At 50.7% G+C, this 15,620-nt stretch overlaps 4 protein-coding genes across 4 annotated transcripts; 2 read left to right on the top strand and 2 right to left on the bottom strand.

Moving 5' to 3' along the window:
- Positions 1-981: 981 nt before the first annotated feature.
- Positions 982-3,881, bottom strand: PFICI_12992 (uncharacterized protein; the record flags this gene model as incomplete). The annotated part of the gene is made up of 3 exons (XM_007841573.1): positions 982-1,725; positions 1,794-2,808; positions 2,860-3,881. 3 exons carry the CDS (start codon positions 3,879-3,881, stop codon positions 982-984), a joined length of 2,781 nt encoding a protein of 926 aa, XP_007839764.1.
- A 5,274-nt stretch (positions 3,882-9,155) lies between these two features.
- On the top strand, positions 9,156-10,731 carry PFICI_12991 (uncharacterized protein; the record flags this gene model as incomplete). The annotated part of the gene is made up of 4 exons (XM_007841572.1): positions 9,156-9,224; positions 9,269-9,329; positions 9,381-9,661; positions 9,736-10,731. 4 exons carry the CDS (start codon positions 9,156-9,158, stop codon positions 10,729-10,731), a joined length of 1,407 nt encoding a protein of 468 aa, XP_007839763.1.
- A 359-nt stretch (positions 10,732-11,090) lies between these two features.
- PFICI_12990 (uncharacterized protein) lies at positions 11,091-12,043 on the bottom strand (the record flags this gene model as incomplete). The annotated part of the gene is made up of 2 exons (XM_007841571.1): positions 11,091-11,868; positions 11,979-12,043. 2 exons carry the CDS (start codon positions 12,041-12,043, stop codon positions 11,091-11,093), a joined length of 843 nt encoding a protein of 280 aa, XP_007839762.1.
- A 684-nt stretch (positions 12,044-12,727) lies between these two features.
- On the top strand, positions 12,728-13,789 carry PFICI_12989 (uncharacterized protein; the record flags this gene model as incomplete). Its single annotated transcript, XM_007841570.1, has 1 exon — positions 12,728-13,789. One exon carries the CDS (start codon positions 12,728-12,730, stop codon positions 13,787-13,789), a length of 1,062 nt encoding a protein of 353 aa, XP_007839761.1.
- Between the last annotated feature and the right edge of the window lie 1,831 nt (positions 13,790-15,620).

Raw genomic sequence — 15,620 nt, 5'->3', positions numbered from 1 at the left:
AAAAATGTAAGAAGTCAGGTACCTGGTTGAGGTAGGTAGCTATTCGGTGAAGTAGTAGTAGTAGTCTGGGTAGTTGTTGTTATCCATCAAGGAAGTACACGAGGTAGGTGCTTGACAGACATGAACGAGGTCGGGTACCTACCACCTACCTACCTTGCCTACTTACTACCTTAGGTACCTAATGCAATGCGGGGCACCTAGCCATTGGCCGTCAATCGCTGTTTATCAGCTTGTCCCCGGCCCCCCCGTCCATTTTTGGTTTAGGGACTGGGTTTAGGCGAGAATTACAGTAGAGTGTGTTTTCCATTCATCAAATCTGCAAATCGTCCACTATTAGTACTGATTTCTTAGTACCCGTATCATAGACATACATGGATCGATCACTCTTCATCGTATTCACGTCGGGGCGACTACAGTCGCTCGCTATATTGTTTGTAAATCATGGACACGGTATCGCGAAATGTAATATCAGCATGTGACAACAAGACATCAACTCTGTAACAGTTTCTAATTCTCCTTGAGTATTTGGCCAAGGCTTGCCAGATAGTAGAAGCTGTATAAGGGTCTCCTCCCACCCCTTTCAATTGGCCTCTTGTCCCATACATGTCGCTTCATCGCCACATGGTAAATAAAAAATAAGTAAATAAATACTACGTGCAGCTAGCCCGGAGGGACTGGTCGTAGCTATAAAGACGCCTTCTCAAATGTCTATGCCCCGCCAACAAACATGCATAATTTGACCTTGCCTGGACGTTGGCCCATATGAGTTATTTTTTTTTATTCCCCCATTGCTTCCGAAGGACTGCACAGCAACGGCATTGCCACACGCAACGCCGACTGACTTGGGCATATATACCACACCCAGAACGAATCAGGCAAACTCCAACCAGACTACCACGGAAACATCAAACCGCTGTGATCACGGACCAGCCGATCCGTACACTTTACAAGGAAGGGGTATCATCTCGATCATCAATCTCTCTACTGGGGAAACATGCCGCCGGACCATGACTGTTGTGCGCCGAACTGATTAAACATACGCCGCCGTTGCTGCGGCATCTGGTGATGGCCATGGGGCTGATGGGGCGCCCGCTGCAGCTGAATTGCTAGCATTGGATCTGAATACATTTGAGCTGGGAACGAAAACCCGGGCTGTCCTTGTGGTGTCTGCATCAAGTATGGAGGAAGCGGACCCATCAACTGACCTTCAATACCATCAAACAGGTTCGGTGCATAGTACTGTGATGGATCGTAGTGTTGAGGACCTCCCCTCATGCCTAACCCAGGCTGATTGGGGTATGCCAGCGGATCACCTGAGGGAAACATAACGGCGTCAAGTTGGTTGATCTGGTTCAATCCCTGTCCGAGGCCGTCTTGTTGCAGATGTCTTCCATGGTCAAGATGAGCCGCGGCCATTGCGTCTGCCGGGTGAGCCGCCAGATCTAGTGGCGACATGCCCTGCATGTTTGGAGAGAAGTCGTCGAGGCCAAAATTTGTATCGAGATCAAAGCCAACGCTAGGCGCCATGGGTGCCAAGGATCCTCGGATTCCGTTGGCCGACATGCCGTCCATCGTATCGCTTGAGCGCACTGACTGGTTGTGGCTGCTTGGAGACGAGATAGTCGTTGGGAGTGATTCTTTTGAGCCCGTAGCTGAGCGCTTTTTGGACGGAGTCGATGTGGCCGACACCTTTTTCATCTTTGGGGGAAGCTGCTCAAACAGAACCTGAGGCGAGTTAGTAAAAGTCGGGCGGGCGGCCGGGGGGGATGGAAAAAACAAGGTCATCGTCTTACATCTAAAGCCTTGGAGATACGATCAGCAGCTACACTACGCCGTGCAATCTTGGCAATCATATCTCTACCGGCTGCAGCATCTGCCATGATGTCTGAAGTACCGGGCTTGTCGACATTCTCGAGAACGTAGAATACCAAGGTGATGATGGCGAAGAATTCGGTGAACAGGGTGAACCAGTATGGGCCGACCAAGGATACCTGCTTGCGCATTTCAATGCCTATATGTATGATATTGCGGGCAACGTTGATGCCCGCGGCGCCGCAGGCGTAGGACCGCTCGTCGGGTTGCTTGCCCGCCGTCATCTTTGGCGACACGGCATGGAGGAATGGTCGATACAGGACCATTTGAACGTGTGCAAATGCGAACCTGAGTAAGTTGCGAACGCGGACAACCTCCTCAGGGCCCTCGGAATCTGGTCGCCAGGCGACAGGCAATGCTTCGTTCCATTCATGCAGCGCAGCCTCGAGTTCTTTAACCTTGGCGTAGCTAATGACATATGACGGACTCATCTGTCCACCTTCTGCAACGCTCTGCTCGATGCCTTTTAGCGGATAGACGAACTTGATAACCTTGCTCAGGATATCCATCAGGCGAGCGTGAGCATTGAAGGCCTCAAAGAACGAGGTAGTGCCAGGAGGCACAGAGACGATACCAGCTTTCGTGATAAATTCGTCGTCCACGGGCGTAGGCAATGGCTGATCGATATCCTCTTCGTTCAGGAGCATCGGGAATCCTAAAAGCGCGGAAACATAAATATCCAGTTGGCGGCAGACAGAGAAGACACGCCGCCTTGTTTCGGCGTCAATGGCTGTTTCCCCGTTGTGCGGCAGATTTCTGTGCAAGCCCATCCGCAGGGCAGACCGCAGAGCAATGCCAACAAAACCGTAGCACGTGCTCAAATTCGAGATTGACTGTATGAAGAGAATCATGAACAGGAGCGCCTGAAGAGACGTCAGGTCACGGCATTCCGTAATATCTTGAAGCAAGAAACGTGCTGACGTGTAGTACTTTAGTCTGTTCCAGGGTCAGTAGGTGGGTTTTTACTTTCAGTGGTTTAGACCTTACCCTTGCTCAGTGGCCAATTCGTAGGGTGGTTTCTTCGACTTTTCGTCATCCAAAACATTGTACATGCACCCAAGAGCCAGAACCGAGTACAACAATGCAAGCTCTCTATCTTCATTTTCCCCATGGTAGCTTCCCGGAGTGCGCTCGTAGATTCTGTCCACCATGCTGTAAAACGATGGAACGTGCACCACACGCAGTAAACAGGTGGCATATTTTAGTGAATGAGAACATAGGCGTCGTGCTACCACTTTTGGAGGCAGATCGACAATTTCTGGCAATGATCCTTTTCTGCTGGCAGGAGAGCCACCGGCTGACAGGCGAGGAGAATCCAGGGTTAGGCTAGAAGGTTTGGGCGGTCGGGGAAGCACGGGGACGTGGTAATCGCGTCCGAGCAATGACTTGAAATGGTCCTTCATCTTGCGGAAAAATACCGTGCCAGAGGAAGGGCCATGGAAATCATAGTCGCCCTTGTCGTCGAATTCGAGCTGGCCCACGCCAGAGATCATGGATAGGAGCCGCTCATCCGTTTTGGTCGATGATGACCCGGAGCTCTCCTCCTTCTTAATCGCCTTGGCACGTGCCTGTTCGCGTAGTCTAAACTCCTGCTCGACGGCAGGGTCCATGGCGGGATCTGCCAAGTCGAGATCTGGCATGAACTTCTTGAGCAGCGCCTCTGCCCTTTGCAATCGGTTCTCCAGGGCCTCGATATACTGTGGGGCAGGGTTCCTGCGACGGTTAGAGGGCTTGTCGTAGGTGCACTCGTAGCTGTAGACCTGGCAGTGGGTGCATGGCTGCTTTCCATCGCACTTGATCTTCTTCCTCCTACACTCGTCGCAAGCGCGTGTGACCCTCCGACGCTTCTGCAGCGGCAGCGCTGGCGCGTCGCTGGGAGTGCCGCTATCCTTTTCCTTGTCGGCGGTGGTGCTTTCGTCCTCGGAGTGAGCTACGACCGACTCTGTATCAGACATATCCAGCGTTGGCGGCGACTCGGTAGCCTTATCCTTGCCCTTTTGCGGCGCCATGGTGACCTCTCCTTGCAGGTTTCCTGTGAGCGCCTGAGTTTGGTCGCAACGTTCGGTCAACTGGATTTATTTGGGGCGGTGAATGCTCAGGTGACAGGCATGCATCGTGGACCACAGAACGATGGGCTTTTATTTCATGGCGGGATCCCCGCCAAAAGAAAACCTGTAAAGAGGATGGCGAGATGCAGATGAGAGCAGAGCGAAGTTGAAGGTTGAGCAGCGAGCGACGTGGGGCAGGGGTTGGTCGAAGCGTCGCAGCCAGCAGTGTTCGTGTTTTCCCCCCCAAAGCAGATAGATACTTGCTGAGCGGCGCACGCAATCGACTGGAGGAAGGGGGAAGGGGGCGGAGAGGAGAAGGGGAAAAGAAAGTACAGGTTCCCGCTGGTTCGAGACAGTCACGTTGGTAGACTGCGACTGGTGGTGCCGTTGTCGCGCGCGCGCATACACGGGAAAGGCAGACGACAGTTAGGCAAGTAGGTTGGTATGGTAGTATGTAGGTAAACAGAATAGCGTGCGATTGTCTGATCAATGACTGGAAAGAAGGGGGAAAAAAAAAGGTCAGGACACACGATGAGAAACCGGGGGTGTGGGTTTGTCGACCGAGGAGATGACTGGTACAGCAGAATCGCTGGTCCTCCTAGAATTGAGCGAAGAAAAGAAATGCAATCTACCAGTGCCAAGTGGTGGTGGTGGTGGTTGCGGTGGTGGCCTGCACCGGTTGGGTTGGGCGTAATCAAGGGAATGGTCTTGAATCGAGAGCCGGGGGGGGGCAGGTCAACCGTCAATGTATCTAGCGATGACCCAAGTGGGACGCATGCGACAGCCAAATGGAGACAAGTTCGATTTCGGGCGGCCATTGAGACCGGGGAGGCACCGTCTCCAAGTTACAGTGGACTTTTTTTCTTCTTGATATTAATAACTTGCCTTTCTACTGCGTATTACTTCTTCTTCTTCTTCTACTATTACTACGAATCAACTTGTTACAGCCTGCTAGGTTAGGTACGATCGTTGGCGGTACACTAGCCATGCAGCGTGTAATTTGTAGCACACTTTGCAAAGCCAGCGGCTGAGTAGGTAACCACAAATGCATACATACCTAGTAGGCAGGTTTATTATAGTCCACATATTTACACTTATTTCCTACACTCCCTCTCTTGTTAAAGAGTTTTCTTCTCTGTCCATCAAGGTATTTCTCAGGGACCACTTACACATGGCAATTACGTACGTCTAATTCGTGCCCTCCAACAAGTTGGCATCTCAAATTGTGGCGCAAGGATGGGTATGTTGGTATACAATACCTAGTTCGGTTAGGATACTACTAGGTAAGGGTAATGAATCAATGTACGTGTATCTTCTCCAGCCCCAGTCAAAGTGCCGATGATGCTAGCAATAGATCCGTTCCACTTGCTAATTAGCTGCCACTAGACACTGGCCTGCATTACCTAGACATCTAGGGAACGGACTCTGGATAGTAATCATGGGCTTTTGCTTTTGTTCCTAGCAGGTTTTAATACGTGTATGTAAGCTACATACTGTGTAAGGACTTACATTAACCTAGGTGAGGTAATGTCATAGGGAAGTCCGCGGAGAGGAAACCAAACCTTCACATGTTTTACACTTGGATTTGGGTAGCCACAACGGGTTTTCGTTTTCTCATAACCCTCGGTGTTCTAGATCACTATAAAAGAAAATAGTCATCGTCGGGAGACGCTACCAAGACGAGCTACGTAGGTGGTCTGGCTAAGGCAGCCGAGAAACGACGATACGCCTTGATGCGCGGTAAATGGCGTATTCTGTCATCCACTAGGATACACCGACAACAACGAGTTTCCCCCGAAAAGAAACCATCATCCTCGGAAAAAAAAAAAAAAAAAAAAGAATGATGGGAAATCCCACACCCCAATTTCATTCAACTCACCAGCAACCTTGCACTTGCAAGCAATTGATATCGGCGAAGATGTTGTTTGAACTATAGGCAGAATTGCCCGGACCAGGGTTGAGTAGGTATGTATCGTTGGTTGGCGGCCTCCTCTCCCTATAACTTACACTCAGGTTTTCACCCTTATAGCCACACCCAGCTTGCGTTAGTTGCAGATAAGGTACGTCCCGAAGGGCAAGAATGTGTAAGCACACCTGGTACGTACACATTTAGTACGTACGTTTATCTACGTAGGGTCGTCTAGGCAAGTATGGCTAAAAACAGATTGCACAGTTGCATGCATTTATTGCTGTGACGAAGCAATGCGGCCTGCGCCGGGGAATGGGTATGATTTCATGACTGGTAACGTCTCTACTAAAACTATACACTTTAAGGAACGACTCTGTAACAACAGTCAGCCGTCACGACGGTGCCAAACTCAACCCAGGGCCCGGGATGCATCATCCAACGGCGCTTTCTGTCTGCGTATCCTATATGTTTAAGCACTGCTAACCAGATATCTGGAATGATTTGGCCACCTTGTCAACAGACAAAAAACAGAAGAACCTTTCTTCGCCGCCTACACAGCTGGTGCCAACAGCAGCGTCAAGTCCACATATTCCAGGTTTCGCAATTTCTCGGACAGCACTATATGGCGTCGGAAGCCTCCGTGAGTCGAAATGGCCTTAAAGTAATACTTGAAGATGCTTCCGCTTAACCAATTGGTCATGGTTCGCCGCCAACGGGCAACAGGATTCACATGTCGACAAACGGCGCAAACTCTGCAGCCCATTGAACTCTAAACATCCGTTTGCTGCGAGCAGGAACAGCAGTCGTCATTGCGTCCCCATGATGCTGGATCAATAACGTAGCCTGTGCTCAGTGGCATACTGGTAAGTATGATATCTTGAGTTCAGAGTGCTACCAGGTCATGATTATTCGTGTCCATTTTATAGACGCATTTTGGAGAATGAAGCACATGACCAACGATGCGTTCCTCGTTTTGCTCTACTATATTCACCATGATAAAAAAAAAACACTGAGGTTGTTGGCTTGAAGCCAATAAGTGAGTACAAGCTGGTATTAATGATACACTGCAAGTATGTAGAACATTTAGGTCTCCCTAGCCCAGCAAGCGGCATATTATCATCGCCAGTGAACAGCTTATTACCTACTTTTTACCCGCTTTAGCTACCAATAACCTATCAAGACTCTCTCCAAGACCGGCGATAGCTGAGCACGACTTGGGGCTTCTCCCACACAGCAGTAGTAGCCATACGTGGCCAGCGTTCGATCTCAAGCGAACAGCGCAGGACAGGGCCAACGTCAAGGGGATGTTCTGGGCTGGGTGTTGCCTCGCTATTGGCAGCCCAGTGTCCAGGCTGAGCTGCCAAGCAAACCGGAGCAAGTCTTGGCAAATCTAGTGCCAGATCAATGTGTGCCGGGTATCCGGAGCACAGCATGCGTGCGGATCGATCATTCAACTTGTCTCCTTCATGGATCGATCAACACTCATTCATAAACTCGGCCAGGAGAATGGCGATTGCCAAATTTTCATGGTACATAGTGTAGGTGCAGTATACACAGTATGGGATATTGTCTTAGGTAATCAATCGTACATTACAATCTCTCGATTACCCAAGTGAATTCAACCCGCTTCTAGTGTAATTCTCGAAACAGAAAGTAGAAGAAACAGGCCAAGCTCGCTTTGAGCAAGACCTGTTTTTAGGGCTTATTGCGTCGGAAAGTCTTTTCCTTTCTCATTTTGTCAATCACGCGCCGATGGTAATATCAAGACTTCTTCCGACCCTGACCACGAGTCAGTGAGCTGCAAGTTCTGACACAGAACTTTTGGGACTATTTCCGCGCACGGGAGAATGCCTCGAGTGGCAATTGTGCCTGCAATGGATGTAACGCACGTCTTGTTTATTTGATTTCCTCTCTATCTACTAGGTTGACCCAAGTCTACCAAGCCCGTTCAGGGCTGCAACCCACCATGTTTTATTGAAGCTGCAGGAATGGACTTATTCTATGCTTTCATGAGCTCGCTAGGGGAAGAGCCAAAGTAAAGACCAGTCTGTGGATCTACCACCTGTCCGAGCTATTTTTATTACTTTCCTCGCTGTGTGAAGTCATAAGTCCGGACCCCCTTGCGACGGTTTTGATTTTGCTCGGAATGACTCGGCCTTGCGCAAGTAGAGATCGTCGTTCGTTAGCATTGACTCAAGGTTTCTCTCAGATAGACGTGTTCTCGCCTCGGGGTCAGTCTCGAGAGTTCACTAACTCCGCGTTTCACCTACATCCGAGCCTTCAATGGCAGGTGTGGCATTGCCCTTTTACTACTTGGGTTTGTGAGGGCGGTAAAAAGAATCTCCTACCTTGTTCCTCGCCCAGAGAATTCATTTCCAAGTCATTCCCAGGATGGATTATGTTGTCATTTGCCCAATGGCCATGTAGGTAACAAAGCCCCTTCTACTTTGTGTACATCGTCGGGATACGATCACGTATACACATACGTACTTGCACGGTTTGCTTTGACAAGACAAAAGTTGTTCGTCGCATTTGAAGCTAGTGTCCAATTCCTAGCAGCCCAAGGAAAACAAAAACACCACTATTTCAAAAGGAAAGACAAGTTTATTGGGAATAGTTCCTATATATCTCCCAAACCCCCGAGGCTGCGATTATAGTCGTTTATCCTCGTGCTAACAATGTCTGCAAGACAGCCTCTTTCCACTGACAATGATTGACTACTCGTTTACCAGACAAGTCAGGATGGACAAAATACCCCTTCATACATATATTATTATATGTTATAGAGCCAAAATGACAACTCCCCATTCCTTCATGAATCAACAGCTGGTTTGTGGGTTACAAGGGACTACGAGAAATTGAAGTAAAACCCAATTTGTTATTTTAGAACAAACACTTTGGGGTATGGTGTCTGATTGTAGCACGTCGGTTGAGTGCATACGTGAATCTAAGCAACATTGAAAGTACATACAAAAAAGGTATGATGCGCTCCATGACTGTGAGGAAGCTACCCCGCTATCGATAACGCTGATGGTTAAGGCAGGCACGATGGAGCTCCAAGGCCCCACCGTGCTTCTTACGTCCGTTTGTCTACAGACGAACCTACATACTATCTACCTAGGTATCTTACACTACACAACTGTGTGCGCAACGGTATACCTTATTGGCATTTACAACAAACTCAAGGGCAACGAACCTCTAGGTTTGCCAAAACCCCAATCATCACATCCCAGAACGATCGAAGAACGCGCGATCCACCCGAAATCCTTCAACACCCAGTAGACCTTGTGCATGGTGCGCCGTTATCCAAAGACAAGCAAGGCACGATGGCGGACCAGAGCAGCACCCAGCTCCTCAGCTATTTCACGCTCATGGAGCATCAAGGCAACATCATAGTCAAAGGCACGATGCAAAGACCCCACGCCTGACCAGAATACAGCTAACCAGACATGCAGAGGCGCCCAAATTCGACCTCGACCTCTACATATCTAATTATCGAGGTGCGCCAACCCCACCGCTCCGAGATGTGCGACTTTCCTAACTTTGTTCAGGCCGGACACGCTTCGATCGACTGCTGCTGATAGGACAATCTTCCGTTCCCTTGGGCCTAGATGCCCTAAAAGCTGCCATAGTGGAGGCCAAGAATGGAAGGGACACGCAACAATATCGCAACGCCTGGGAAGCCATTCGCGCCGCCGCCCCCGGCGAGCCAGAGGCTCAATTCGATCAGGCTTGGTTGGACAAGACAACCAAGCTGAATAAGGCCGAGACCAGCCGCCTCGAAGTTGAGCTCAAACAATATAAGAACAACCTTGTGAGAGAGAGCATCAGGGTACGTCCGCGCAAGATTGTCTACTCTTCCCCGGGATACGAGCCGCTAATGTTGGATCTTTATATTCGGCGCAGATTGGCTATCGGGACATGGCCCTACACCTCGAGAGAATCGGCGAGCTGCAGGGCGCCGCTGATACATTTGTGCGCATGAGAGGTGAAGCTAGCACGCCGTCGCATCTTCTCGAGGTTGCCAAGTATTTGATTGGTGTCATGGTCCAAAAACGGGACTGGCCCAGTGTCCTCTCCAATGTCGGCAAGATGTTTGCCAGTCCTACCAGTGGTGATGAGGAAGCCAGAGCCCATCAGCCGTATGTCAAGGTGGTCTCCGGCATTGCCAATCTCAATTCCGAGAAGTACTACGAGGCTGCCAGGAACTTCTTGGAGACGGGTGATCTGGTTCATTGCCAACGTCTCAATGATATCATCAGCCCCAACGATGTGGCTACCTATGGTGCGCTCTTGGCTCTGGCATCCATGGATCGAGCTGAGCTCCAGTCCCGGGTTCTCAATAACACGAGCTTTAGAACTTACCTGGAACTGGAGTCACACCTTCGCAAGGCCATCAACATGTTTGTCAATGGCCGTTATTCCCAGTGCCTCGCAATCCTGGAGTCATACCGACCCGATTACCTTCTCGACATTCATCTTCACAAACACGTCTCAGTCCTCTACTCACTGATCCGCACCAAGTGTATTGTACAATATTTTATCCCCTTTTCCTGCGTCACCCTGGACAGCTTGAACGAGGCTTTTGCCAAGCCTGGCGAGTCTTTGGAGTCGGAACTGGTAGCCATGATCCGGAGTGGCAGGCTCCAGGCTCGCATCAATACCATTGATAGACTGCTGGTTGCAGTATCACCAGATCGTCGGGTGGAGATGCAGAGTGCGGCTCTGGAGGCGGCCAAGAACTATGAAAAGGAAGTCTTGGAACGTATCCGGCGCATGAGTATCATGGCTGCTGATCTGGAGGTGAAGGGTCATGGTAGAAAAGCGGCTCCCCCAGGCTCAGGTGTGACAGACATGTGGTTCGATGACACTCGCAAGGGCGTTGCTGAGAGCTCGTTCTAGACAGTGCTACAACAAAAATGTGGTGACAACATTCAACAGAAAGCATATTCCAGAAACTGGAATGGGGAGTACTGGCGTTCAGGAGGGATCTGACCATGTTAATTCCGCGCAGCGCGTCTCTGCTACGTGGCGGCCGATTTTGACGAACCTTAGTCAATTGCGTTCGTTCACCTGGCAAAATGATTAGATAATGACAGGGATAATGAATTCATCTTCACACATTCATCTATCTCAAGGGTATCATGGCCATGTGCTTTAGTCATAATAAATAAACCAGACGACCACCCGCTGCCTGTGAAAACGTAAATCGTGCCAACGCCCAGAACGCCACTGCGAGATACTTGCAAAGATTCGATTTCCTACCATCTGCCTCGGCCACGACCTCGAGCATGTGACCTGTTGGATTGTGAATCCAGCCCTCTCCATTCTCCAGAGGAACCGCCGCGTTCTCGAGGCACGTCGGGTAATTGTTCGCCACGCCTCCACTCTCCCCTTGGAACGCCAAAACTACCACCAGCAGAAGCACTGCCGCCTGCTCCTCCTCGACTGCCCCAACCAAAGCCATCTGAACGCCCGGCGCGACCACCTCTGCGACCACCAGAATCGTGAAATCTGTCTCTTCCAAGATGGCCTGGTGCGCGTCCTACAACGGTGCCCGCCTCTCCGGCACCGGCACCTCTACCCATTCTCGCGGCGCTGGGAGGTGCAATACTGCCGTCCTCTAGGGGCGGCAAAATGGCCAGGGAAATATAATCCCCAACAACAAATCGAGCTTCGGCTAGGGTTTTCAGACCCTCGCCTCCATCCACGCTGCCTCGCAACCCATCTGCTTCGCCAAGATCCCTATGGAGAGAGGAAGTATCTTCAGCCTCCAGGCCCGGTTCGCCGTCGCCGATCACGATGCTACCCAAATCTTTGATCATATACTTGGGGCCCTGAGCATGGGCCGAGGGGCCGGCAGCGCCGCGCGCGTCTGGGTAAATGAGGCGGAACGACAGCCGAGTGCCTATTACCGGGTCGGGAAGGATGGAAGGCGCCGTGAAGGCGACATGATGCGACAGCTCGTGGAGAGTGCAAGAAGGCCAAGTATGGACGGTGAGGTGCGGTAGGAGCTCCGGCGCGAAGAACTCATCAGGCCTGTAATGACAAAGTTGTTAATACCAATATTCCATAATTTCTTTTCTTTCTTTTCCCCCTTCTTTCCTCTTCTAACGAGGCAAAGAGAGATGTCGTTTCCGAGCTCATACCGGTGGAATGCGCCGGTGCGATAGAATATTCGCAACGCCGAGGGCGGGTTTGCGCGCCTGTCCATCTCTTTATCGGCCGGTCCGTCCTGCGTGTGTCCTTTTCCAGCTGTTGCGGATGGACGGTACGCTTTCTTTCAAGAGAGAAAAAGATGATAAGCCGCATTCAGATCATGATTGTGATATTGCTGCTCGTCTCTAACACAGGGCTGCGCAGAAGAATTGTGAATGCTTGCGTAGTTGCAGACTTGGAATTGAGAGTACGGGACTTTGTGTGTAATGTGTTGAAGCTGTAATATGTTTTACGTATCATACATACAACCAATGCACTAAAGGCTGAGGTCTCTGCTGGAGGGGACCCTGGGAAAGCTTAATTGGGTTTTTAGCGTGTCGGGAGAGCCAAGGCAGCTTTGAGCAGGTACCTAAGGTAGCAGCTACTTGAGCTCTGGCGGCCCCGCGACTTTGCGCCACTACCACTTTGTTGAAGTCAGCTACGTACATTACATTAGCTCTAGCAGGTCCATATCAATTTTATTGAGACTACATTTTGCTGCACTAATGTACATTTAATAGACGACTGATTATTCCTCCGACTTGATCAAATATTTGCCCAGCAAGGAAAAGAAAAAGAGCCACGCCTTTTTCTTTTCTCTCTCTCTCTCACTTTGACTTGCCTCAACAAAAGCTGAATTTAAGGGTATTTTCGGGTATCCCAAAAAAAAAAAAAAAAGAAAAAAGAATTTCTGACCAAGATGGATTTCGCCTCTCTCATGTCTAAAGAGATCGCGAAAGCGAAGCCCAAGGCTGAGAGCGCCCCAGCCGACAGGGCTGCCCCCGGCAAGTACATGAGGCGCGCCGACGTGGAGGCAGAACGACAAAAGGCCTACCTGGCGGAGCAGAAGGAGCTCGAGGAGAAGCGCGCGGCCAAGGCGGCCGAGAAGCGGAAGCGTGAGGAAGATGCCGCCGAGGAGGCGCGCATCCGGGATGAGAAGCGCCGCAAGCTCGAGGAGGATACCAGGAGGCGACGCGAGGAAACCGCCAAGGAGGAGGAGAGGAAGCGGAGGAAGCGACTCGGCCTGCCGGAGCTCAAGGAGGACGAGAGTGCTGATGCTTCTGCGGACGGCGACGCCGAGGATGACATTCCAGACGGGGAACTGATTGAAAAGCTGCGCGCTCTGGGCGAGCCGGCCATTCTGTTTGGAGAGTCACACAAAGGACGTCTGAGACGACACAAAAAACTTACCACGGTGGTGTCCAAGGGCCCGATCCCGACAACGATACAGATGGTGGATGAAAAGGACATGAAGGTCGACGGCACCATGCCCAAGGATAAGGAAGCTCGGAGATATCTGTTCCGCCAACTGGCTTCTTACTTTACCATGGTGCTCCGGGAGTGGGAGATGGCGCTTGCGCAGGAGGAGAGGCGGGATACATTTGAAAGTCGGGCAGCAGTGACGGCCATGATACAGAGCCGGGAGAACATGACTCCCCTGTTCCGCAAGCTTGAAAAGGACGACCTGGACGACGACATCCTCGAGCCTGTGATTGAGATCGTCAAAGCGGCACAGGAGCGACGATACGTGGATGCGAATGACGGATACCTGCGTCTGAGTATTGGCAAAGCCGCCTGGCCCATTGGTGTTACCATGGTGGGTATCCACGAGCGAAGTGCGCGAGAAAAGCTGCATGACGGCGAGAGAGGACATGTCATGGGTGACGAGGTTACGCGAAAATATCTTCAGAGCATCAAGCGCTGTCTCACGTTTGCGCAAGTTCGGTGGCCGCCCGAAGATATCAGACAACTCATGGGATAGTTCCTCTGTCGTGTTGGAGGCGCCAAATAGAAAGAATAAGCTTGAAATGCGGTCAGAGGTCTGGCTTTCTACTACTTGATATTGTGACAATCCCTGGCATGTAGAGTAACCGAAATAGCTTGAGCTAGTGAAGAACAACAAAGTAAAGTAACAGTGAAGCATCATAAAAAGACCTGCTTGGAGTCCCAAGCCAAGATTGTGCTGACCACTAGGTAGACACAAGAGTATTGGTCTGAACTTGATGTATTCTTCTCTGACCATGTCATTCTCGAGGCTTAATGATATCATGATATAATCTGGCCGAATGGGGAAGACAATGATCTCCCCAGAAAAGACTAAGCGCCTGAAGTAAGGCAACAGCATACGCATGGAAGCTCGGTTGCTCGGAGGACCATAGAGGTTACAGCAGTCGGTCCCATTTATTCCATTGTCCATTGATTCGCCCTGTTTATTTACAAGTCTCGCATGCGCGGTTCGCTTTGAGATGGTCTCCTTCGCTCTCTCGATACTTTAGAATTCGGAAATCAAATCGCCCTTCCTCTTTGCCCGCAGATCCCACTTGCCCTAAACATTACAACCCGTGTTAGCCCAAAGCGCCTACTCGTTACTCAACCCCTCCGAACCGATGTTGCGACTTACGTCTGTCTGGTAGGCGACGATGCCAAAGAGCGCCGGAACAAACACGGCGTACATGAAGGTGATGCGCGCAGTTCTTGGGGTCCAGCGGAAGTACTTGACGCGGTTCGTTTGCATCGCTGTTTCGTATCGTCAGCCATTGTCTCGTCTCCTTCTCGTCGTTTGACTCTTTTCCCTCAATCCCGGACAACGCAGTATCATGGGTATAGTGTAGCGATCACGTCAGAGGGGAGGGGCCGCGGGTGAAATACGTACTCCCCAGCTTCTGGATGGACGGGTCGAACGCCAGTTCTGTCATGTAGTATCAGCTTTTGCGGTCTCGTACAACGGGCGGCGGGCGCCATGGACCGCGGTCGGTCTCGGAACGTACTGAAGTGCTTGAGGCCTGCCATCTTGGTTGTGGGTGGGCAAGCGCCTGCACTGATCTCAATTGGGTGGTGGATTTGGGCGAGATTTGTTCTAGTAGATGAAGCTCCAATTGAGGACTTTGGGATGTCGTCGGCACTTGGCGCCTCAGATGGTTGAGCAGCCCAGTGCGTCAAGCCACAATCGATGTGGCGTCGACCAGATTATTCCTTAGTGGGGTCGCGCATTACAATCTTGCCTGTCGCTATTGGGCCTCTGTCTCATTGGACAGTTCAACTTCTTGACATGAGAACATGCACTACGTAGCATCATTGGCTGATGGTTGTTAAAAGGCACGTATTAGGCTGATGATTAATGTCAGCTGGCTCCCATGGTTTTGATACACTTCCAAGTGTATGATAATCATTGACCATCTAATCAAGCTTCATTTGATTGCCTTCTCAAAAGTAGAAACATATTTCCAGTATTCATTTCAGTGGTCCGCCCGTCAGTCCCATCAAGATCGTCACTGGAACTAGCTAACTAACACCTTTACGTCAATCAACTCCGTTAGATCATGATCTGGCTCGGATGCCAACTTGCCGAGGTATGCATCCGCACAGGTCCCTCGCCATCCGGTGAAGATAACGAATCAAAACGGCGGACAAGACATGATTGATCCAGTCGTTGCTGCTCTTGCTCGACCCCCATCGACACTTTTGTCTCTGCGACTCGTTTTCCATTTTGAGCAATTCCGTTGATTCCATCGAACCACTGGAACTGCCGGTTGGCCCACCTCCACAACCCACCACCGAAGCATTTGTAGATTCCGAACGACATCTGACCTTGG

The sequence above is a fragment of the Pestalotiopsis fici genome (genome assembly GCF_000516985.1).
Source record: "Pestalotiopsis fici W106-1 unplaced genomic scaffold PFICI_Scf_10, whole genome shotgun sequence".
Classification (NCBI taxonomy): Eukaryota; Fungi; Ascomycota; class Sordariomycetes; order Amphisphaeriales; family Sporocadaceae; genus Pestalotiopsis; species Pestalotiopsis fici.
The sequence above is the reverse complement of the archived record's forward strand: the minus strand, read 5'-3'. Positions and strand labels throughout refer to the sequence as shown.